Raw genomic sequence first — 25,029 nt, 5'->3', positions numbered from 1 at the left:
GTTTGGTCACAGTTCTTGAGGCTGGAGGCTTTTCAGCAGAAATGGATTAAGCTGGGTCTGTTTGGGCTGTGAAAATTGAGGTAACTTTTGGTTGCTGTCCTATAGGGAAGCAAGGCTGACCTGTTGTGTGTGCTCTGCCTTGGGACTCCAAGAGGCAAAGCAGTGCTTGCTGGTTTGTTGGTGTCAAACCACTGCAGCAGTGTAATGCTCCTGAATCCAAAGCTTACAAAGAGGGAGGGAAGGCTGCAGCCAAGTGACATTTGCTCCATTGTGTTTCTGAAGGGCTGAAACAAAGCTATGGCTGGAAAGTGAATGGTGAGGGTTGGCCATAAACTGTTATGAAATTGCTCCTGCTGATGGTAAGCTGCTGTAAACTTTTGTATTATAACTGTATTATAATTACAAATGCTAGTAGACTCCTGAAAATGTACTATCACATGGTGAATAGTATAACTTTTTTTTGTATTTTACTTTCCACAGACCTTATCTCATTAGATTTCAGAGAGTTCCACTTGTTATTCTGAAGTATGAAGTGTATGTGACTCAATTTCTTTTACAGCTTTTGTAAGTTGTGTGCTACTCATAGTCGGATGGTTTCATTGCTAATGGGGAGGCCACCAAGTTACCATGCAACAGCAATACAAATGGGACGAGCAGATGCTCCCTAAAGAGATCAATCAGTGACTCATAAATAAGCATGAGATGATTCAGCCCTTCCAAGGTTTGGGAGAAGTGTCAAACTGGATTGGTAAACCAGAAGATGTGTAAGACCTTCTAGGCAGAAAAATAATTAGACTGCCAGATTGAGATAGTTGTGTGGGGTGGGATCCTGTTCTATAACTCCATATCAGGTGCTGGCCACAGTAGAGCCCATCTGAGTACAGGTAAGTGTAATGGCCAGCCTCAGTCATTCTGTGACCAGAGATGGTTCTGAAATCTGCAGTGTGAACTGTAACATCCATAACACAGACAGGGCTCCTGGAGAGAAAAACAGAGCTCAGCGCTGCACACCAGAGCCAGTGACGTGTCTTACTACCTTTGAACCTCTGTTGACACAACTCTGAGGTCAACAAGTAAAACTTCCCTCATTTATCTGGTTAGTTAAAAATAGCCCGTGTATTTGTTCAAGAGATTGAATGATTGCAATGAAACTATTTCGTTTGCTTGACACGGCAATGCTGGGATATGGCTGGGAGCTGACAAAAGCTGTGCTCCAGCAAGTCTCTTGATTGTGACAAGCACACCCTGCCGAGCCACAGTGCTCACAGTGCAGTTAGTGGTGGGTGTTCATCAAGTTCTCTGCTGAAGAAACTTGTTGCATGTATTGTATCCATGTCTCTGATAGCGTGTTTAGGCACCGTGCTGTTTGTCAGCTGATCAGCCCAGGTGTGTGCAGGCGGGCTGGCTGCTGACATCAGCTGCGTTGGTGATGGTGGGGGGGTGGACTTGATCTACAGGTTCCTTCCCAGCCCGTGTTGCTGCTTGTGGCAAGGTCTGCTTCTGCTTCAACACTAATTTGTTGGTTGCTTTTGTTGTCTTGAGAGATTAAAACAGCCGTAGGTGAGCAGCAGGGTGTTCAACTATCTCAAACTGACACCAACTGTTAGATGAGCCTTTCATTGCAGCTCTTGGCAGCCTGGCCTTCATAACACCACAGCTATTCCATATTGGAGATATGGAGATATCAATACAGAGAGCCACTGTGGGTTGGGCTCATCTTTTTGGTCTCCTTATTAATTGGCAAAGCTCAAGTTTTAACTGAGCTATTCAGTTATTTTAACTGGCTTCTGCTATTTACTTGTATTTGATTTTTTTGGTAAGACACAATCTTATGTGTGTAAAATGTGTTTGTTTTTTTCCCCCCAGTTTTAACTCTTCATTACAGTTTTGGATCTGAGAATAAGGACTGGAAATGAGATCTGTAGCTGTTTATCACCCTTACAGGTGATACTTGGGGCTTATCTCCTCTTCTTAAAAGGAGGTACATTTATTTGTAATGGTCATTTTCTGCACTGTTTTCTGTCCTTCCTGTTTCCTGTGTGCTTGCAGCTGCCCTGGCTGGCCCTTGGTATGCTTTATCCAAAGGAGAGGTCCTTGATGCAGGGTTACAGCGTGTAGCACTGCAGCCCTGCCAGGGATCTGGGGCTGAGCTGCTCCCTGTGCTCCCCAACAAGGCCTGGCCGTGGCCAAGGGCTGAGAGCAGAAACAAAGCAGTGGATGGAAGAGGAGGGAGACCTCGGTGTTGTCCATCACTTTGCTCTGACAAGCCCCTCAGCTAGCTGGAGCTCCTTCCTCTGACTAATAGCAATGAAAGCGTTCATTGCTGTTTCACAGATCTACTCTGCTCATCAGTCAGTGGCAGCTCAGTAATTGCTATGTGTGTGTTTATCACAACAGGTGAGCAATAGCAAACTGCATTTCCCACTCGTTAAAATGGTGTCTTAACAGCATTCAGTCTGTCATTTCCAATCACGCATAGCAAGTGGGTGCTCTGTGACAGCACAGCACTCTCTTGTCCCTGCATCTGGGCCCTGTCCCTAGCTTTGGTGTTTTATAACACTGAGTGCTAAGCCAGACCCTCTCTTCCAGCTTGTCTAAACTTAGAACATCTTTTCTATGCACTGTCCAAATAGTTACGATGGTTAACATAGTTTGAACCAGGGTAGTCCAGTAACTTTCCATGGCAATTTCTCAGTGTTGGAAAGCTCCTTATTGTTCCTGTTCTTTTCACCATCTCTCTTATGCACGTGTCTGGAAAACCAAAGGTTTTTGTTGCTTATTGTTTATTGCAGTGTTAGCCTACAGACTTCCAGCAGTTAAGTAACAGCTCCTTCTCGCTGTGTCTACCTCTGTTAGAACATTTACCCTCTGTTTCTGGCTGCTTCAGTACTGTGACATATCCATGGCTTCCCATAGCACCTCTTGGGAGCTACTTTGCAAGCAAACATCTGTGTATAAATTATCTCATCAGCAGCAGAAATAATCTGTTGTGGAGCAAATGTGTTTTCAAATGTAATGGGCAGAAAGGTGCCCTATTGCTGGGGGGGAGCAGGTTGGGGACATGTTTGGTGGCAATAGAATGGAAAGGTTCCTTAAAGGTTTTGCCAAAGTGATGATTTTTGCTTAAAAACAGGAGAGCAAAGAATGCAGAAGAGGGGTGAGAGCCTTTTAAGGCCAAGCTACTCTCGCTGTTGGTAGCAAATCCAAAGTTTGCTGTGAAATCGGATGGTTTTGCAAGTGCCTTATAAGAAAGAATGTTTATTGGTTTGTAGATGTCTTTGTTGGTGGTTTTTCTCCGTGCAGAAGGACAAAGATAACCAGTAATGTTTTGTTTGCTTTTGTTTATAGCCTGTTCTGAATGGTGGGCCCTTAAGAGTGAGCTTTAAAATGTTCTCACCACATTAAAACAAAAGAGAAAAGAAAAAAAATAAAGAAAAGCCAACCATCAAACAAACACTGAGTAAAGTGCAAAGCCACTGCAGGAAGCCTGCGAGTACCAGAAATCTTTGCAGCTAAAACTATCTGGGGAGTTCCTGCTATGTGCAGAGCAGTTGTTGACTAGATATTTTAAACTGATGAAGCTTTTATTAGTGATTTAGTTGCAGTAGGTTAGTGATAGTTCTTTTTGACCCAGTGACAATGCAGAGGGATGCCGATGGGTTAGCTCGTTCTGAGCCCTGCTATGATTGCCTTGAGGTTGCTCCTCACTTCCAGGAGTTCCTGCTGCCCATTCCCACTGCTCTGGAGGTGCTTTTGGGCACCTCAGCCCTGTTGGAGGATGATGCTGGGCAAATCCGTCTTGCCGTGGCAATTCCCCTTCATCTAAGATGCCCTCATACATTTGGTGCGTGGGGGGCTGGTACCCCTTGGTGCCCCCATGTGCAGTTCAAGCTCAGGGCAGGAGGAAGGAAGGGGCTGAGAGAACTGGGACGAGGGGCTCCATTTTGTGGCTTGAAAATGAAGAAGGTTAAGAATGTCTGTAGCTGCCTCAAGGAAGTGGCTACAGGGCTGGCCGCAAGAGAAGTGACCCAGCGTGGTTCCTGTGCTGGGAGCTTTGCTCAAGCAGGCTGTGAGCAGCCGGGGGCAGTCAGCCAAGGGCAGCTCTGCAGTAGCTCTGTGGTCACCATAAAGTCCCAGCCTCTTTGCATGCTTTACATACTCACGAACCAGAAAGCTGCAGCATGTGCGATGCCTGCTTACTCATCTGCTTGGTGTTTGGAGAAACTGCTGCTAATTCTGCCTTGTGTTAGAGGCAGCCAAGTTGCAGACTCACTCTAGTTGCTAGTGTAGGTGCTGATTGCCTTGGTAAGTCATTTAATTTCTCTTTTGGCTTGCAGGAGAGGCATGCTGATAGTTTTTGGGTGCTGTTAAATCAGTCTTACCTTTGCTAGGCATCAGCTGTTCCCTTGTTTTGGTTTGCTTCTTACTACAGATCTAAGGCAGGATCAGGAGTCTGGCTTCTGCCATTGTAGACCTAAGGTTTCTCTCTTTAAAAACAAATGAAATGTTATATTCCCTTGTTGAGGATCACCAGTGGATCATAGAGGTGGCCATGAAGGGATGGCTGTCTGGAGGCGATGGACAACCCAAGTGCTTCACCTCCATCTTGGTGGCTGTGTAGGAATGCTGTTCCCACACCAATATTGCACCAGAGCAAAAGGGCCCTGGATTGCCAGGGTGTTTTCTGCAGGAAGCAGGGAGGTGCTGAAGGTCTATAAAAGTCCCAGCATGTTGTTGGGCACTGGGAACCCCCAGTACCTTTGAGATGCCCTGACATCCATAACAGAGAGCTGCACGATGACCTTGGCCCTGTAGTCTTTCCGCTGGCAGAGAGGGAATGCTGCATGTGGTTTTGTGGCTTTCCTTCCATTCTTTCTCTGTTCATTTCCACTCCTGCTTTTTCGGTAGATCTGTGCAACACCTCCGCAGCACGCCCTTACTACTTGTTCACCCAAGAAAACACAGATCTGGAGATCTTTGCCACGCCAACTGATTTTCACGCAAGCTTTTCCACGCATCAGAAACGAACTTCAGGAAACCCCTTCGGTCAGTGCCGTGCCACCAGGAAGAGGCCGAGTTTCCTGAAGATGTGCTTCATTGCTAGGAAGATGGCGTGGCTCCTTGCCAGAGTGCTTCCATCACCTCTGAGAGGTGCAGACAGAGGGACAGCAGTGAGCGGCGGGGAAGGGAGCGTAGAATAGGAAAGGGATCGTTAATGTCATTCCCCAGGCAGAAATAAAAGCAAGCTGTCCATCCTCTTTAAGCCTGGAATCCCCCTCCAGTTCCATCAGCATCAATCTTAGTAATAAAACTCTTCTTTAAAAGTGATGGGTTTATGGGAAGAAAATAAAGAACTTATATCTGGTTTGTGTGTAGAAAGTTTGGGAGTATTGGCTACATGGTAGTGATACAAAACTCATGTCGTTGTGTGGGAGTTTTCCAAAATGGGTCAGAACTTGATACAGTACTTGAAAGGAGCTCATCAGCAAGAGGGAAACTGATGTTTTTAATATATGGTCTAATAGGGCAAGGGGCATAACTTTAAAATAGGGGATTTGGGTTAGGTGTTAGGAGGAAATTCTTTACCCAGAAGATAGTGACGTTGGCCTGAGAAGCTGCGGATGCCCCATCCCTGGAGCTGCCTGAAGCCAGGTTGGATGGAATCCTGGGCAGCCTGATCTGCTGGTAGGCAGCCCTGTCTGCAGCAGGGGCTGGAACTGGGTGATCTGTAAGGTCCCTTCCAAGCTGAGCTCTTCTGTGATTCCATGAAACTGATACTGGTTTAGCTGGGAGGTGTTCAATATTGAGGACAAAAGATTGTATAATTTAAAGTTGTTACTACACCAGAAACAGTGGATGAGAAAGGATTTAATACACGTCTACGTTTTAGAAGGAGCAAGCTATAAACGTTGTTGGTCACTACCCCTTCCACACCAGCTCAGCCAGGAGAAGCCCAATGGGGGTCTCCAAAGGGTTGTTAGGCTGGAAGGAGAGAAGATGTGACTTGGTTTGTGTGCATACACACATGTGTACAGCAGCACTTAAAGGGAGCATGATAGCAGTGGTGAACGAGCACACAGCTTTATGGGCGAGCTGAAAAAGTTCTTCCCATGTACGTGAGGTCACAAAATTCAGAGAAGTTGTTCAAACTGAGTTGGAAGAGCACAGGAAATGAGCACGGCTGGCTCTCAGCGTGACGGTGAATTGAGTGGGTTCTTAAAGCGCTCGGTCTGGTCTGAAGGAGATATGATGTGAACACGATAGGAGTCAGCAGCCTCTGCTGTTCAGAGGCAGATGGCTGAAAATGGAAATATAGAACATCTGGTAATGTCAGTGTGCGTGTAGCGAAGGCTGGCCGATGTACCCCATGATGGGCACCTTGTTTTTCAGTTCTAAGAACTTTGCTGCACGTTAACGTTAACTCGTTGCTGAAAATTTCCACCCTGTGCTCCGTCAACCCAGTGTTTAAAACAAAATGTACAACGTACATCAGTCATATCGCAGAATGAATGGTATAGAAAAACCCCCAAGGGGAGCTGGGGGTGTTTGTAGGACAAAGGGTGTCCAGGGAGGACGGCGCTCAGCAGCAGGGTCCCCAGATTTGGGATTTCAATGTGCTTGATCGCTGCTTTTTGGCCTGTAGTCCTGTCCTTTATCCTTGTGGTTAAGCACAGCATTCGGGTTTGTTTTAGATGTGTCACGTAGAGCAATCTAATAGCTTATGCTACATGAGCAGGATGCCCCGTGCTGTACAGCCTGTGCTCTGGTTCTTTCTTGCTGCATTGTGAAGAATAATTCGAGAAGTTTCCAGCTGACATAAACTATTATTGCTACAAAACGGCACACTCCGTTCACTTGTGGAAAGCCTACGTATTGGTTTCCGAGCCATCAACACCCCCTGCAGTGTCCTCTTCATGAAACAAGAAACGACACGGGCTGCGAGAGAGAAAAAGAGGAAGAATGTGAAAATGGTGCACAAAACTGGTTCTGGTTTAGGCAGATGCTGCCTGGGGTTTTCCATTCCTTGCATTTTAGAGGTGTTCGTCTTGAGACAGGCACTCCGTGTCCTGTTTGCTCCTCGAAATGGGTAGGAAGCAAAGCTGAGTTTCTGAGCCCAGCACATCTCAAAGCACAGGTTCACCTCCACTTGGATGTGGATGTGAGCTGGGTGGGTAACTTCTCAAAGCCTGTGGGGTTTCATTTGCTTCCTTTTCCTGGGCCTGTCTTAGATTTACAAATCTATGGCTAATGTAGGAAGCCGGAGCTATGGGAATCTATAGCTTTCTTTGAACGGATGTGGGATGAGATTTATTAATGCCCAGTGGAGCTTGGAGTTGGTTTATGTAGTGTCTGGCATCTTGAAGTGCTTCCCAGCCAACAACTTAATCTCCAGTTTCCTTATTCAAGGGAAAGAAAGATTTCTTGTGCATCCTGGTGTTCTCATGGGGCGTGGGCTCTCAACAGGTACAGAACATGTCAGCTGGGCAGGAGATGTTGTGGTTTTTCCCCATTCATGCCAACATATGGACATCTTCTGGTCAGGGACAAGTTTGTTTTTGTTTCCCTTTCCTCCCCTTGACGTTTGAGGCATACAGAGGTTGGAAGGGGTAATTCAAGTGTTGTGTGTTTGTCTTTTTTCCTTAGAAATGCCAGGAGTTTTGGACCTGAACCATTCTGGTCTGCTGGGGAGAATTGGCTGCAGCAAGCTGTAGGGAGGAGCTGGAATTTCTCAGTGGGTACTTGTCAGTTTGTCTTTGTCTTAATACTTTAAGACTAGAAGCAAACCCTTCTAAGCAGCCTGATAGCAGAATTCTGTGAGGGTCTCATTTGTGTATGAGGAGGAAAAGATTTGTATGGGGTCCAGGTCTGCTTGATGACCCAGTCCAAAGAAATGAGATGTCACTGCTGGCATTGGGCAGCTGTGGTGTTTTCCATGTGCTTGTGCACTCACATATGGTTGATGCCCATGTGAGTAGGACAGACTGCTGTCCACCTGAGCTGGTGGGTGCCCTGAGCTGGGAATCGTCTCTCCCTGCCGTGCTGCCCCCAAAATAGGGCATTTCACAAGGGTGGTGAGTATGTATGCATGCACTGATCACCATTTCCAATGGCCAAAGCAGCCTTTTGCTGTGGGGGTTGCTTGGAGATGCAGGGTGAGACCCACATGGCCTGGTATGAACTGAAATGAGGGCTGGGGGGGGGCTGCTGTCCTAAGCTCACCAGCAGAACACGAGGGGAGCGTTTGGTGGGGTTAATGCCTGGGGCTGGGGATGTGCTGCTGCTTAGAGGAGCATGGCTTCCCAATGGGGACTCCTGGGACTCTCTTTAGGTTTTGTTTGTTAAAAGACGCATTCCTGGCACTGGGTACAAGGCTATCTGGAAGAATTGTTGGTAAGCAGTCAACTAGAAATTGGACATTGGTTTGCTCTCTTCATCCTCAGAAGAATATTGGGATGAAGCAGTGCTCGTGGTTCTTTTGTGTTCTGGGAACTGCTGCTGTGATTGGGAAGCAGCACCAGCTATTAAGCAAACCCGAAGAGTGCTGTGTGGAAAAGCAGCAGTTCAGATTTATGGATCTGCAAGAAGGCAGCAGTTTTACATTTCCCTTCACATGTTAAAGCCTCTAGGCAATCTTTGTGATGTTATGCCCACATAGACATTAAAACACAGTGAGTTTCAATTGCTGGATGCCTTGGTTAAAAGGGAGCATTTTCAGTTAATTTATGGCTCCCTTCTCAACCTTTTGCCTTTAAATTTTCTGGTGCTGTGCAGAAATAATTACCAGCTTGTTTGTGGGTTCCAGTAATCACACTCACAATTACTTCTTCTCCGTATCATTGCTAAGAAAATGTGTGTGGAACCTCAAATTTAGCATTAAAATGTCACGGCCGGGTTGATATTTCCCTGGTTCACTTCGGGCAGTAGCAGTGAGCTGTAACTTCGGGTGGGAGTAGTTTTGCAAACCAGCTCCAGAATACTGAGGTTGTTTGTGGTCTTAGAAAAAGCTGAAGAACCCCAGGAAGGTGTTCCTGCTGCCCGAGGTGCAGGAGTTACTGCGGTGTCCCATGTGAACAAGGAGAGATGCCAGCCTTGCACTGATACTTCATCATCCTCCATCACTTGACCAGAGCTCTGCATCTTCCACAGGGTGAAGGAGAGTGCAGCAATAAAGAACAAAACCCAATGCTTTGGAAGGAGGGGCTTGGGGAGAATCACAATTACCAGTATTCAGTTAAAAGTAGGAAGAAGGAATTGACTTGTCAAGCCATGAAGCAAAGGGAAAAATGCTCTTTTGAGCTGTGGCTGAGGGCTCTTATTGATCTGGCACCGAACAGACTGCTGAAGCTCTGAAAATATGAAGATATTAAAGTGGTGGATGCTTTCCCTATGGGTTTGTTTGCTTCTCAATCTGTGCCTCCAAAGAGGCAAAAGAAGAGAGCAGATTTACAGAATGCACCCTATTAGACTCAACCTGTCTCGAGTCTATTAATTGAAAGATCCCATCGAATTTATTGCAGGTGGCTTTTTGTCAGCCTGACCATATATTTGGTGCCTCAAATTCCGTGCAAACTAATTCCTGACTTCTTTTTTTCCTAGACAGACACGAGTTACTCTTGGAGAGCGCGAAGGTAATCTGTTTCAGTTGCACTGAGGATCAGACAGACACATAAATGCAGGTGCGTTGGGTTCTGAGGTTTGGCTTTGCTTGGTTTTCGGTGGGAGGATGATGTTTGTAAACTGCAGTATTGGTGGCTTGGGCTTTTGTTACTGATTGAGCTAAAGTTTAGTAAAAAGTGGAACACGGACCCCGTAATAGCTGAAGTCTGTGGTCATCCAGCTCCTTTCTGCTCTTTCTATTTAAGCACCAGACACAAAATGCCACGCGCCTTTCCTTTCGAGTCTCAGCTGCCTTGGATCCTTCTTGGCAGTGTGAAAGGGATGTCATTAAACCTCCTCAGTGCTACTTTAACCCACTGGGGGGAGAGAAGTAACTATAAAAACAGCTCTCCAGTAAAGCCCATTTCGCTGTGATATCTCAAGTGTGTTAAAATAAAAACCAAAGGCTGAGAGGGGAGAAAGCTTTCAGAAATATTTGCATGTTAGACTGTAAAAACAGAAGGTAACTTTTTTTTTCTAAGGGAAATGTTCATGGTACTGTTTATATTAGCCAGCCTGGAGTACTCAGTAATTGTTTTTCAGCCAGTTTAGGTGCTTAAGGATGTGAAAGTTATTCCTGCTTCATGGTAAGAAAATAAACCTTTCAGAACAGCTGTGGAACTGCCAGAACTTACGCTGTTACCAGAAAATGTTAACAGAAACAAAACGGCCATCGAGGTTTCTTGCTTCGCTTTTCCCCTCATTTATGAAAAGGGCTGGGTTTGAATAATCAAAATGAGAAGCTCGAGGAATGCTTTGCCTGCCCTGTCACAGTGTTCTCTAGCACCAGATTTGTGCACTGACATGGATTTTCACAAGAAATAAGGATGAACCAAAACTTAGAGCCAAACGTAGCTCTGAGTTGTTTGTCTTTGAGCCATCTCTTATCTATGAATTGCATTTTATTCATTCTGTGACTTAAACAGTCTATTTTCAGTCACATTTTTTCTTTCCTGTTGTCTTTGGTTTAACATGGAGTACTTGCTGTTGAGCTAATAACTAGAAGCATGGAACCAAATCAATCACGCTCTCCTTCATTGTGTTTTCCTTCACTGTTTTTCCTCTACTTTCAGTATCTAAACGTAAAAGAAGACTGCAAAGCCATGGCTTTCTGTGCAAAAATGAGGAGCACAAAGAAGAGCGAAGTAAACCTGGAAGCTCAGCATCAGGGCTTAGAAATACTTTTCTACCTGCAAGATAAAAGCCCCATTTGTTACACCAGTGGCGAGTTTACCTCGGAGGAGCTGTGCATTGAAGCTGCCCAGAAGTGCTGTGAGTATATGGGTTTTGTATGAGCTTTCAATGACAAGGCTGGCAGTATTACAAGTGATACATCCTTCTCTGAGCATGAGTCAGGGATGGTAGGAAAAACATACATAGCATATTGTTTAGGATGGAAATCTTTGCCAGGTGCTGCTCTGGCAGTTCTTAAGCTGTTCAGTGTAGGAGAAATGGAAGGGGCTGTCCTGAGATTCATGTAACGTGATTATCTCCCAGCCTGGCTTCCGGCAGATATCAGTATTGTTTTTCTTTTAGTGGGATGGAGTCAGGCTTCTTTTAGGAGGACACGGTATACAAATAAGTTACATAAAGATGTTTTTACCTGTGGCACTAGTTGGTAAGCCTGTGAGGTCTGTTCTGTGTTATTTTGGAGAGGGTTAATGAGAGAAAATAAATCCATTTGCTGCTTTCCCAGTTTTAATTTTCTCATTTGTTGCCTAATGCTCCTTTGTGGAGTTACATTATCTACAATATTAAGAACTCTCCAGTAAGGTTTACTGAACTTTGTATAGCTGTGGTCATGCAGAAATGCGTAATGAAAATGTCTTGCTTTGTCACTGTGTTCCTTGACCTAGCAAAATAATGTTTAATTATTCGATTGCAATCAGCGGATTTAATCTACATTTAAACCTTATGAATGCAGGTTCCAGTGTGCTTTTATATTTACCATCCTGAGGTTCTTTGTGTCATTCCTCCTCCCCCCCCCTCCCCAGGTCCAAATGTTATATTTCCCCAAGCTTCCTGGAACACCAAATACTATTCAGTGATCTGGGAGTGGTAAAGCTGGCCATACAAACAGGCTGCCTGCCTGCTTCTGGGTTTATGTGGCTTCCAGTGTCTTCCTTTCATGTGTTGCCTTGGTTCTTCTGACATCCAGTATCCTCCAGTTTATTTCCCTAGTTACTTCTCCTCCATTCCAGAAATGATGGGAATCTGAAGGACAGATCTCATCAAATAAGTCCTCGTGTTGCTTTTGAATAGTTTCAATGAAAATGAGGAGTGCTTAAGGCACACCTGTTTGTGTCAGCGTGTGAGAACTACGAGCTGCTGCTGTTTATAGAGCTGTCAACCCATAGACTGTGCAATTGCTGCCAGTAATTTCTGCTAGAAATTTAAAACCTTTGAAGAAATGACTTATAGGTGAGCTTTCCTTAAGGGAACTTCCACCTGTTTCCTCTTGGCCTTTGCTGGGTCCACGGCAGATGCTGTGAGGTGCAGAAGTTTCACCCATTTCAGCAAGCTGGTGATGCTGGTTTCTGCTGTAAGTCTTACCTTGAGTACTTACACCACTGCTGGCATCTGCATGCTGCTGGCTGGCCTTCAGGAAGCCATGGCTGCCCAGCCCCACCTGCTGTCAGCTTTGCCATTAAGTTATTCAGGTTTGATTTCCTTGTCTTCTTCTCTTTCACGTTCTCTTTCCCCACTCTGAAACAGAAAGGGTTTCACTGAGTTCTGCAGAACTCTGCCATTGGCCCCATTTCAGAAAGGCTCTTAGGCACATGTGTGGAGCAGAGCTGCTTGTCCAGACAGGGCTTTCGCACAAAGGTATTGCCTCCACCGAACAGGAAACAGGAGCAAGGAATTGGAACAGCCATACCTCTGTAAGGAAAGCATAGCCTGCTTCCGTCTGCGATGGTGCAAATGCAAAGGTTAAGGCAGGTCAGCCTAGACCTAACAGTTAAATCTGTTCCTTGTTGGAAAACCCTCTCCTGAATTAAGCAGTGAATGGACAAATGACATGTTATGCTTTGTGCCTCTTTGCTGATGAGAAAGCAGTTTTGAGTATTTTCCTTGAAGCTTCTCTATCAATCTCTATCTGGGAGCAGAATTTATTAATCAGGTGAAACTGAGAGCAAAGTTTCTTAAAACACCCATTTCTATGACCTGCAAAAGTTTTTTAAGACTTCTCTTCACCTTCAGGCTTTGGCAAAATCACAGTGTCAGTATAAGTTTCATGCCAGGAGTAGCTGGAATGTCAGACTGTTTAATACCTGATAAAAGCAGCAGAGTCAGCCAATGTGCAGTTTGCATCTTCCCTTTAGTCACGTCTTTCTCATGCTTGTTTTAGGCTCATCCTCGTGTCGGTTTCTTTGTGTGGTATAGGTTGCGCAGTCAGATGGTTGCCTTTTGCATTTGTATTTTCGGAGTGTGTGTGTATTTGGTAGCCTTGTGAACTGACATGCTTCTTTGCTTTCCTCTGGCAGCTATATCTCCCCTGTGCCATAATCTCTTTGCGCTGTTTGATGAGAACAGGAGGCTCTGGTATGCACCAAACCAGGTCTTTAAGATAGATGAAAAAACATCGCATCGGCTCTATTATCGAATGAGGTAAGTGCAAAGCGTGTGGAAAATGACCACGGGTTTTTCTTAACAGTGTGCTGTTGCTCTTACTCATACTACTGAGCTCACCGAAGAAGCTAAAAAGCAAACCCAGAAGCGGCAGCTTGCCCTTCACACCACAGATAAAAAAATTAACAGGAAAAGCTTCAAACGTCTTCTGAGTTTTTTTCACCTTCGTGATACAGCCTTGAAAACACAGCAGAAGGTGAAAACCGCAGGAACTCGAGTTCATGGAGCTGTAGGAGACTCAACTGAGGGGAAAAAATAAGGCTCAGAAATGTTTTATCATGTTAGTGTTTTGCATGTTTCTGTTTCCATTTGAAGGATTCACAACGAGCTGTACTCCTCCTGAAGGCAATGGGAATTTTGCTATTCACTTGAAAGGAGAAAGCAACGTGCTGTCACTTCTGATGTTCTCCTGTAGGACTGAAGGGGAATCCACATTGCCTAACTGGGGGTGGCAGTTATTAGACTGCAGAAAGCACCAGAAAATCCAAACCCTTTTTGGTGGGATCGTTGTCATCTATGCGTACCATCAGGTTGAACTTCAGGAGTTAAAGTATAGCATGTGCCTTGCTGAGATGTGCGGGGCAGAATGGGCATTCCAGTCCTCATCCACTGGGAAGTGAAAGCAGCAGCATGACAGCTGTTGAATGCTGGCACACGGACTAGCCAAAGGAAAGCTCTCCTTCCTTTTTGATATTAGTTTAATATACTATTTCTGTTAGAAATCCAAGTCTGCAATTATTACACTGCCTTTTTTTATTCCGACTTTTCCTTCTTACATCATTATGAGCTTTAAGTGTGTGACGTAGGCAAGAAATACGATAGGCTTTTCTTCCAGCAATAATTAGTCTAGAAACTTTGCCCACCTTCCTAAAGCCCTTCACACTGGTCATCATATCTTTGTCTGTTCTTGGAGGCACACCTGTTCCTGGTATCCTCATGGGATGCTGTAACTCTCAGGCTGTATATCCAAGCAGTTCTTTAGGCTTGTCGGAGGATAATGGCCCCTCTCCTTATGCAGAGAGCTTCATAGTCATGGTCTTCTAACTGCGAGGTGTTCCAGTGCTGATTGCAATCTGTGCTAGGCCAGAATTGTTGTTATTACTGGATGAATTGCTACAGGGAAAAATTACCCACAGTTAACAGAAGGATCTTGCCTTTCAAATAATGATGGTGCTGATACCTATATTAAAAGAGGAAGAGGATACTATAGTCTTTTCCTTTTCTGTCCCACTGTCTATTAGCAGCATTAATGACTTAATCTCAGCTAATCTTGGATTTAAACAGCTGTGATTAAGTTTGGCAGATAAACAGCACACAATAATGGGGTTGAGTGACACTAAAGAAAGCTGGGAGGACTCCGATGGCCTCTTACAGAGCATTAAGTGCCCTTTCTTGCTTTAAGAGCAGTCAGGTTAATAGTGTACCAATAATAAAAAAGGTTCTTGTATGATCTGGGCCTGGGATGTTTTCCCTGATATGGAAATCTTTGATGGCGGTTGGCTTTGCTCTGCAAAAGGAAAACATAATCTTTGATTAGGAACTCGATGCTTTGATTCACTTAATTCTTAACTAAATGGTTTCTGCTGTGTCTGCTGTTGGCATGATTCTGCTTCAGGTGGGCGAGGAGTGCTGGCTCCAGGTCCTTCCATTGGCACTGCAGCTGTTACAGCCCTATTGGATGTTAATGACATGGGTGGAATTGCTTGACGCTGAACTTCATGTTCTGGATCCTTTTAGTTTTTAATTCTACATTAGCACAGAGTGAAGCCATGGAAAATGCATTTGTAATTCTGGTGGTTTGGTTTTTTAAGCTCTGGAGTTGGGATTTGGAGTTTGGCAGGGGACTCTCTTTTGTCTGGTGTACTTCATGCATGAAAATGGGCAAACTCTGGGCCAATAATTTATATCAGAAGTAATTTCACATGCTTTTAGAAAGAGATTATATAAATGAATGTGCTAAAATCTAAATGTTCCAGTCTCCCCAGCAGTGCTGTAGTGCATCGGTGAAGTGGGGCTTTGCTTTCTTTCATTTATGGTCACTGTGTGCCTTGGCTTGGGCACCTGAGCCAGGTAGGGCTGAGAAATGAGGGACAGCACAGGATTGTGAAACTCCTCTGGATGAATGTTGTTGATTCAGAGCTCCGCGAGAGGCAGAATTCCTGTTGAGAAAGGAAGACGGCTTGGGATTTTTTAACAGCGTATGGGATTGTGTGGAGCCATTCAGAGGCAGCTCAGTTTTTTGTGGACAGCCTCATCTCTGAAATGTCATTGCACTGACAGACCTGATTTAGCCAAGTTCCGTTAATATTATAAATCCCTAAAATGAAGGTACGTGACTCAGCGTTTGAAATGCTTTTAGAAGTTGGGTTTGTCTTCCACTGCTGAGAGCTTGACATTTGGTCTCTGGTTTTGTGGACTTCCCACCCTCTTCTCCCCATTAAATCCATGCCCACTGGTACACTTTTCATTTTATTTTAAAAGGACTTTGCTTTTCCACTAGAATCTTTGCAACAAGCCCCATGTTTCTTTCACTTGCATGGAGTGAGAAAGGAGGCTACAACAAAAGAAACCACAGTATTTTGTAACATCCTGCCTCGTTAGCACACAGGCTGATGGAGGAGTTTAACTATCTCATAGCTGGACATTGTTTAAGCCAGTGGTAGCAGCGTTTCTTGGCGTGCCAAAGGGACCTAAGGCTTGCTTTTGGAAATGTGGGAAAGAAGAGTCCTCAGAGTCACTGTAGGAGAAAGAGGAGAGCCAGTCCTTGGTCAGACTGAACGGATCTCAGATCTCCTTTCCAGGTCTTCTACAGGACTTCTAAATTTGGAAGTGCTCCCATTTCTGGTTGTGAAAGTGAAAGAGTAGTCCTCTTTACCACAAGCCCATCAGTTTGTTCAAGGCAGAGACTCTCCTGCTTTGTTTATGTGGTTCCACAAACAATGGGGCAATTTTTATTGCAACTTATAAGTGTTGTCTTAATCAAGACGTTTACTAGTAAAGGAACAAGTTCTCCACTCAATTATAAACAATACACATAACCTTGCCCATAATTATTTTCAGGAAATACCAAAAGAATTTGATTTATTAGTTATCTTCCATCTTATAAAGGAGCATGTGAAACCAAACTTATTTCCTGGAGGCAAAGATTTGCTTTCCTTTGCTTTTTGGGCTTGGACCAAAGGATTTCTGCAGTGCCTTGCTGTCCTTGTTGGGAGTTTTTGGCATAGTTGTGTGTTGGTGTTCCTGCCCATGTATGTGTATGTATGCTTCTGTGACTTAGACTTCAAAAGAAAAGAAAGGACAAAACCACAATGCAGTGTCTTTAATCCATAATGCTTCTTTTGATTGGTCAATTTTCCATATAGATAACGTGTTTGTGAGGGTGGGCAGTGATAGGACAAGGGGGAATGGTTTGAAACTGAGACAGGGGAAGTTCAGGTTGGATCTTAGGAGGAAGTTTTTCACCCAGAGGCTGGTGACGCACTGAACAGGTTGCCCAAGGAGGCTGTGGATGCCCCATCCCTGCAGGCATTCAAGGCCAGGCTGGATGTGGCTCTGGGCAGCCTGGGCTGCTGGTTGGTGACCTGCACACAGCAGGGGGTTGGAACTGGATGAGCACTGTGGGCCTTTGCAACCCAGGACATTCTATAATTCTATGCATGTCTCCTTTTCACCTCCCATTGTATTAAAGTCCTCCTGCACTGCTTGTTCTGACTGCTGCTGAGTACTTCTCTGGAGTGAGAGTGGCATATTCTTACTGAAATCCTTCCTACTTAGAGCTGAATAATCTGCTCTGCAGATTGTAAGTGCGTCACCATCATGTGCAGGGCATGAACTCTCCTAAAAGCACATTGATTCAAAGCAGATTTAACTGAAGTTCACTTGATTTAATATCTTAATAGAACCCAGAGAAAAACAAATTTCTCGGGTAATTTAGGCAAGGATTTTTCAGCAGCCTCTAACAGAGGCTTGATCTCAACACTATCATTAATTTGCAGCAAATGCCAACTCTTTCAGCAGGTTTTTAATTAAATAGCTTGGTGTGCAGATATGAGCAAAAAGCTTATTTGCGATACATGTAGAAGATTGACTGTATAACTTAAAAGCTGGATGATCTCCATCCCAACCAAAGGAAAGCAGAAGTTCCAGTGTATGGCTGCGTCCAGCTGCAGCCCAGAGGGAGGCACTCAGTGTCTGTAGAGGGAAGAGGTTTGAAACCCTGTTAATCCTTCAGCTGAGCCATTTATCATGAAATGCAAACACCAAACAATGCTCAATAGAGGCATATTGACTTTCGCTGAGGCAGAAGAGTGAAGGGTTTGGATGTGTACCTGATTTTCTTCTGAAAGTTTAAAATAGGTATCCAATGTAAACAGAGGTTTTTCCCACTGTGCTTTTTAAAGCTCATCTTTCTTTTTCTTGCAAGATATTACTTCACAAACTGGCATGGGACTAATGAAAACGAACCCTCGGTGTGGAGGCATTCCCCAAGGAAGTCAAAGAACTCTTATGACAAGAAGCTGGCGCCGGAAGGAACCCCAATCCTGGATGCAAACTCCTTGGAATACATCTTTGCACAGGTAAGGGGTTGCATGCAGGGGGTCTGTGGAGTTCCACCCCCATGAAAACTAATTGATCCAGTAGGAATTCTCTGCTTTAAAAAACTATTTTCCAACTGTAAAATGTGTTTAACCTGACGTGTTGGTGATGGTAAGGGTTTACTTCCACACTGTGGAGAAATTTGCTACAGGAAGAACAATTTAACCCTATATGAAACATGTAAAGAAACTGCCTTACAGCCTAAGAAGGGCTAGGTTTTTACAGCACACTTTCTTTAATATTAACTATTTTATAATAGAAATGCTGTTATTTCCTTTGTGGAATATTTTCTCAGTGTGACTGTGATATCTATAGTCTGACAGAGGAACGGTAGCATTACTAAATCCACGACTTTGTGCCTGTTTAATGAGTCTTATTTTACTGTGTGGTGTTAAAAAATTGACTCATAATGCCACAGCCACACAGCCTGCCTACGTGCAGTTCTTCTCTCCTGCTGTGCCTCCCAGTTGCTGGCTGCATGCTGCCTATTCCAGACACACAGGGTTCCTATATCAGAAAGCTGCGTTCCCCATCAAAACAAAGGTTACGTACACACCAATGGTTTTGCAAACCAGGCACTGTGGTTTCGGCAAAGGGAAGGTGTATGGGAGATTGGTAATCACAGCCTGAACCTCTGATTAATCAGCTGAGGCAAGTATGGGGTCAGCTGTGGGAGCACAGGTGAGAGTGATGTAGCTGTGCTCCCGGAAGGGGTGGAGCTTGACTCCATCCCCTCTGAGACCTCATTTAAGGGCTGACTCCCACTGGAGCAGTATCTCTTGGAGATCGCTCACCAGGGAGGACTGCCTCAGCTGCTTCAGTCAAGGCACCACCATTGGTGAGTTTTTCCTTTACTTATTCACTTGTATACCTTCTGTACATTTTGTTTCCATCTGTACATTTAAAACCAATACATTTGGCGAGCCAGGCAGGAGCCTGCAAATATCGGAAAAAAAAAAATGTCTTTCCTGTGGAATGTGTTTAGCTGGTTCAAGGGGGAGAAGATCACCCCCTTAGGGAAAATCCTCCCTGGACAAATACCAGGGTTTGAGGCGTCCCCATATTTTCAATTAGCGACGATTATCGAACAATGGGGGCCCTTACGGGTAACGGGCAATATGTCCCCTTACCATCTAACTGAATACTTTCAGGGGTTGCAAAAAGATATTTTGACAACCAAAGAAAGGCAAATGGCTGCATCCATGGCTGCTTGGCCTTTATTGAATGCTTTAAATCAGGCAGAGGTTAAATCAGATAAGATTGAACATGAAAATCAATTATTAAAAGCCCGCATTGAAAAATTGGAGGGCGAAATTAATCTATTAACGGGGAAAAATTCATCATTTTTTTCAAACACCCCCCAAATTAGATATATTACAATGGATGATAGTAAGGATCCTGAAACATCGGATCAAACTAAGGTCACTAAATCTGACCTAGAAGAGCCACTTAAGACGGACTTATTAGAAGTCCGCCCTATGGTAACCCAAAAAACAAAAAAAGTCCAGGAGCGACCAGCAGGGGTGCCTCCTGATCAATGGACCCCTGCTGACTCCTATTTACACGTAACAGCACGTCCATATACACCCACCGAACTTATGGATCTAGTACAGCGCTTCAGGCAAAGACCAAGGGAAAGTGTCCCAGCCTGGCTGTTACGATTATGGGACTCGGGAGCAGAAAGTGTAATAGTTAGCGGCTCCGAGGTATCTAAACTAGCAACTATAACAGTCCATCCTGCCCTGAGGCAGAGATTGTACTCAGGGTCCCAATTCCCTGAAGAGAATCATTCGATCGTAGATTGGATAATGGCTGCCTGCCGTATGGTATGGTCAAATAAAACAGACATGCCAATACATACAGGAATGTGGTCTTCTATGGAAGACCTACAAAATTATATCCGGGAACTAGGCATGCGAGAGGCTGTCTATGAAGATGTATCTGTTAGTCCGGACATGGTGAAGTTTTCCGCGGGAATGAGGGACCTAATCTTACAACAGGCTCCCTCACATATGTATGGAACATTGGTTTCTATATTGAATCCTCTAGTGGCCGCAGAGGCAGCAGTCCAGCATGCTGCCCAATTGGTAGCGGACCTGGGGGAAACGGAGCGCCTAAGAACCAAGCGCAATATTAGAGTAATTGAAGATCCTGAAGTTTTTCCAATAGCCCGAGCCAGGAGATCGGCTCCACGAACCCCTCGGGCGGGACCCATTAGGGTGTCCCGAAAACAAATGTTTAATGATCTACTCCGAGCAGGTGTTCAATTTGCCAAAATTGATGGGCAGCCCAATCACGTTCTGCTTCAGTTGTGGAAACAGCTGAAGGATGAACAAAAATTTCAAAACCGCCCCAAAAGACCGGGGATAAGGCTTATAGAACGACGACCAACAACAGTTTGGAATCTAGAAGACTTTATCGTGCCAAATAGGAAAAAGAGGCCACCTCAGGTGCCTCGGGTCACAGTACCAGAGGCATCAGAGGTAAAAGACTTGAATCTGGCCCAGTTTATGGCGTGATGAGGGACGTCAGTCACCCTAGGGCCTCTAGACGGGACCGGAGGCCCTATGTGGAATTGACAATATATTGGTCCCGAGAAAATGTGCAGAAGGTTATGGCCCTCGTTGATACGGGGGCGGAAACATCTATAATTTATGGAGACCCAACAAAATTCAGAGGGAACAAAGTAATGATTGGAGGCTTTGGGGGACAGACCGTTCCAGTCACCCAAACTTGGGTAAAATTGGGGGTCGGGCGCCTCCCACCACGGGAGTACAAGGTATCTATTGCTCCAATTCCGGAGTACATATTGGGAATTGATATCTTGTGGGGTCTGGCTCTCCACACAACAGTGGGAGAGTTCCGGTTGCGGCAGAGATGCATTAGTATCCGGGCAATTCAGACAATATTGAGAGGCCATGCAAAACATGAGCCTATTTGTCTGCCCAAGCCACGTCGGATTACTAATGTAAAACAGTACAGACTCCCAGGTGGGCAGGATGAAATAACAAAAACAGTGCAGGAATTAGAAAGAGTGGGTATTATAAGGCCTGCACATAGCCCGTACAACTCCCCAATATGGCCAGTGCGAAAATCGGATGGAACATGGAGGATGACAGTGGATTACAGGGAATTAAACAAGGTCACGCCGCCCGTTCATGCAGCCGTACCCAATATTGCCTCCCTAATGGACACACTAAGTAGAGAAATTAAAACGTATCACTGTGTCCTAGACTTAGCGAATGCATTCTTCAGTATTCCGATTAGTGAAGAATCACAAGACCAGTTTGCATTCACATGGGAAGGCAGGCAGTGGACTTTTCAGGTTCTGCCGCAAGGGTACGTGCATTCACCTACTTTTTGTCATAATTTGGTGGCGCGTGATCTGGCTAAGTGGCAGAAGCCACATAATGTAAATTTATATCATTATATTGATGACCTCCTGTTAACGTCCGATTCATTAGAGGCGGTGAGACAAGCAGCAGATTTATTGATAGCTTATCTGCAAAAGAGAGGGTGGGCTATAAACCCACAGAAGGTGCAAGGTCCGGGGCTATCTGTAAAATTCCTGGGAGTAATTTGGTCCGGAAAAACCAAAGTACTACCCAGTGCAGTAGTGGATAAAGTCCAAGCGTTCCCAGTCCCTACAACATCAAAACAGCTACAAGAGTTCTTAGGTATATTAGGGTATTGGCGCTCCTTTATACCTCACTTAGCTCAGTTGTTGAGGCCATTGTATAAGCTTACCAAGAAGGGTCAATCGTGGAACTGGGGGAAGGTAGAACAAGATGCTTTCCAACAGGCAAAGCTGGCAGTTAAACAAGCCCAGGCATTGGGTATATTTGATCCGACCCTCCCAGCTGAACTAGACGTTCATGTTACCCAGGATGGTTTTGGCTGGGGCCTGTGGCAACGCCAGAGTTCTGTTCGAACCCCCATTGGATTCTGGTCTCAGGTTTGGCACGGAGCAGAAGAAAGATACAGCATGATTGAAAAACAGTTATTGGCTGCCTATTCAGCGTTACAAGCGGTAGAGCCAATAACGCAAACAGCAGAGGTTATAGTTAAAACTACATTACCGATCCAGGGGTGGGTAAGAGATCTAACTCACCTTCCTAAGACAGGGGTGGCCCAAGCACAGACGGTAGCACGATGGGTCGCCTATCTAAGTCAAAGAAGCAGCCTGTCTTCGTCTCCACTCAAGGAGGAATTACAGAAGATCCTAGGCCCAGTGACATATCGCAGTGATACGCCGAAAGAACCAATGGTCGCTCCACCAGAGAAGAGCCCTGTTCAGGAAGGAAGATATCCTATTCCTGAAGATGCCTGGTATACGGATGGGTCCAGCAGAGGCAACCCGAGCAAGTGGCGAGCTATAGCATACCATCCCTCTACTGAGACAATCTGGTTTGATGAGGGGGATGGTCAGAGCAGCCAATGGGCAGAATTACGAGCCGTGTGGATGGTTATAACTAAAGAACCTGGTGATGGCATCCTGAACATCTGTACGGATAGTTGGGCCGTGTACCGGGGGCTTACTCTGTGGATTACGCAGTGGGCTACCCAGGAATGGACTATCCACGCCCGACCGATCTGGGGGAAAGACATGTGGGTAGACATTTGGAATACAGTCAAACACAGGACGGTATGTGTCTACCATGTCTCTGGTCATCAACCCCTGCAGTCACCAGGAAACGATGAAGCAGACACACTGGCCCGAGTTCGATGGATTGGGAATTCACAATCCGAAAATATTGCCCGATGGTTACATCAGAAGCTACGGCATGCTGGACAAAAGATAATGTGGGCAGCTGCTAAAGCATGGGGACTGCCTGTACAGCTATCTGATATCGTCCAAGCATGTCAGGACTGTGACGCTTGCTCGAAGATGAGACCAAGGCCGTTGCCTGAAACAACATCCCACATTGCTAGAGGATATAGTCCTCTTCAGAGATGGCAGGTTGATTACATTGGGCCCCTCCCTCGGTCTGAGGGGGCGAGATATGCCCTGACCTGCGTTGATACTGTAAGTGGACTGCTGCAAGCCTATCCCGTACCAAAGGCAAATCAAGCATATACAATTAAGGCACTCACTAAACTGATGTCTGCATATGGGACACCTCAAGTCATCGAGAGCGACCAAGGGACTCACTTTACTGGAGCGATGATACAGCGCTGGGCAGAAGAGAACAACATTGAATGGCGATTCCATCTGCCATATAATCCAACAGGGGCAGGCCTTATTGAACGCTACAATGGTATTCTTAAGGCTGCCCTGAAGACAGATTCCCAGTCCCTGCAGGGGTGGACAAAAAGATTATACGAAACCCTGCGGGACTTGAACGAAAGACCTCGGGATGGCAGACCCAGTGCTCTGAAAATGTTACACACTATATGGGCCTCCCCTCTTAGGATTCAAATTACAGGTGCTGATAATGAGGTAAAACCGCAGGTTGGTAATGACAATAATCTTCTGCTCCCTGCCCCTGAGAATCTAAAACCAGGAATCCATAAGATAAATTGGCCCTGGAAGGTGCAAGTAGGACCTAAGTGGTGTGGCCTACTTGCACCTTGGGGGAGACTATTGGAGGTGGGAGGTTCAGTTACCCCCTCGGTGATAGGTACATGGCCTACTGACATCGTGGTCAATACTCCGGTCTTTATTGCTAAAGGGACACCCATCATGTCCCTATGGCAGATCAGGACTCCTCCTCTGGTGCCAGATATAGTTATACAGCCACAGATATCTGGCCAGAGGGTATGGTATCGGAGGCCGGGACATAATCCGGTGCGAGCAGAAGTATTGACCCAAGACAAGAATACGGCCTGTATCTTGCCCTGGAGGGCAGACCTTCCTCTCCTGGTACCCTTGAAACATCTGTATTACTCTCCCTAAGATTCTAAGCCTCTAGGACCATCAGAGAACAATTTGTGTGGACTGATGAAACGCAAATGGACCTGCACCTCGAGATGGCTTGTCTCCAGTAACATCTATCAAGCACTGGCCCACGGAAGATCGTGAATACCCATCCAATCATCATTTGAATAACATCAGCATTCGGTGCGACGGGAAATTGTATCAGCGTCGCGTTGGGTCTCTGTGATAAGGGAAAACTCACCTAATCATTGGTTCACGCTGTGAAGGGGTGGAGTGTATGGGAGATTGGTAATCACAGCCTGAACCTCTGATTAATCAGCTGAGGCAAGTATGGGGTCAGCTGTGGGAGCACAGGTGAGAGTGATGTAGCTGTGCTCCCGGAAGGGGTGGAGCTTGACTCCATCCCCTCTGAGACCTCATTTAAGGGCTGACTCCCACTGGAGCAGTATCTCTTGGAGATCGCTCACCAGGGAGGACTGCCTCAGCTGCTTCAGTCAAGGCACCACCATTGGTGAGTTTTTCCTTTACTTATTCACTTGTATACCTTCTGTACATTTTGTTTCCATCTGTACATTTAAAACCAATACAGAAGGGAAGTAAAAGATTAAAGTTGATGAAGGCTTGTGAAATGAGCAAATTAAATGCACTGGAGAAAACCATGATTGCAGTCAGTTCTGTGTACAGCAGCTATGGAGCTCCCAGGCTTTGAAATACGGTTGTGTTCTTCAGAAGTGAGCTGGCATGGAGCTGCTCCTGCAAACACCCATTCCACAAACCACAGTTGTGAAACACCTCTGTAAGGAATAGATGTTGATCTTCGTCAAGTTGGCAGGTTTGTGGGGTGACAAGTTCTTGGCTACGCTGACTAAGAGAAGATGGCATCTCTTGCGCAGTGCTCTTTCCTGCCCCTTCTTGTCATGACTTTCAGTTTTTGGATGACTCTTTTGTTGTGTCATTGGTTGTTAGTATGACAAATGCCTGATGAAGTAACTTCTTTTTTCTTCTTTTTGCTTCCTATGAAGGGTCAGTACGACTTAGTGAAAGGACTGGCACCGATCCGTGACCCTAAAAATGATCAAGAAGTTCATGAAATTGAAAACGAGTGTCTGGGAATGGCTGTGCTCGCAATCTCTCACTATGCTATCAAGAAAAATGTGAAGCTGCCAGAGCTGCCCAAAGATGTCAGGTCAGTTGAGATAACACTGCTGGATATGCCGCACTTGGCTTCCAAAAGGGATCTTAAGCATTTTACTTTCCAACGTCTA

The 25,029-nt window shown here is 45.3% G+C and overlaps 1 protein-coding gene across 2 annotated transcripts in view; it reads left to right on the top strand.

The window, feature by feature from the left end:
• The window catches only part of JAK1 (Janus kinase 1), a 54,567-nt gene that overhangs the window by 14,508 nt on the left and 15,030 nt on the right, over positions 1-25,029 (top strand). The window contains exons 2-6 of one of the 2 annotated variants that reach the window (XM_072342980.1): positions 9,602-9,677; positions 10,731-10,929; positions 13,143-13,266; positions 17,714-17,867; positions 24,787-24,950. In XM_072342980.1, coding sequence (XP_072199081.1) covers positions 9,672-9,677; positions 10,731-10,929; positions 13,143-13,266; positions 17,714-17,867; positions 24,787-24,950 — 647 coding nt within the window. In that variant the 5' untranslated portion in view covers positions 9,602-9,671. Of the gene's footprint in view, positions 1-9,597; positions 9,678-10,730; positions 10,930-13,142; positions 13,267-17,713; positions 17,868-24,786; positions 24,951-25,029 lie in introns of both variants that reach the window. The other variant, XM_072342981.1, reaches the window with a different exon arrangement.

The sequence above is a fragment of the Excalfactoria chinensis genome, chromosome 8 (genome assembly GCF_039878825.1).
Source record: "Excalfactoria chinensis isolate bCotChi1 chromosome 8, bCotChi1.hap2, whole genome shotgun sequence".
Classification (NCBI taxonomy): Eukaryota; Metazoa; Chordata; class Aves; order Galliformes; family Phasianidae; genus Excalfactoria; species Excalfactoria chinensis.
Note: the sequence above shows the minus strand (reverse complement) of the source record. Positions and strands in the feature narration are given on the sequence as shown.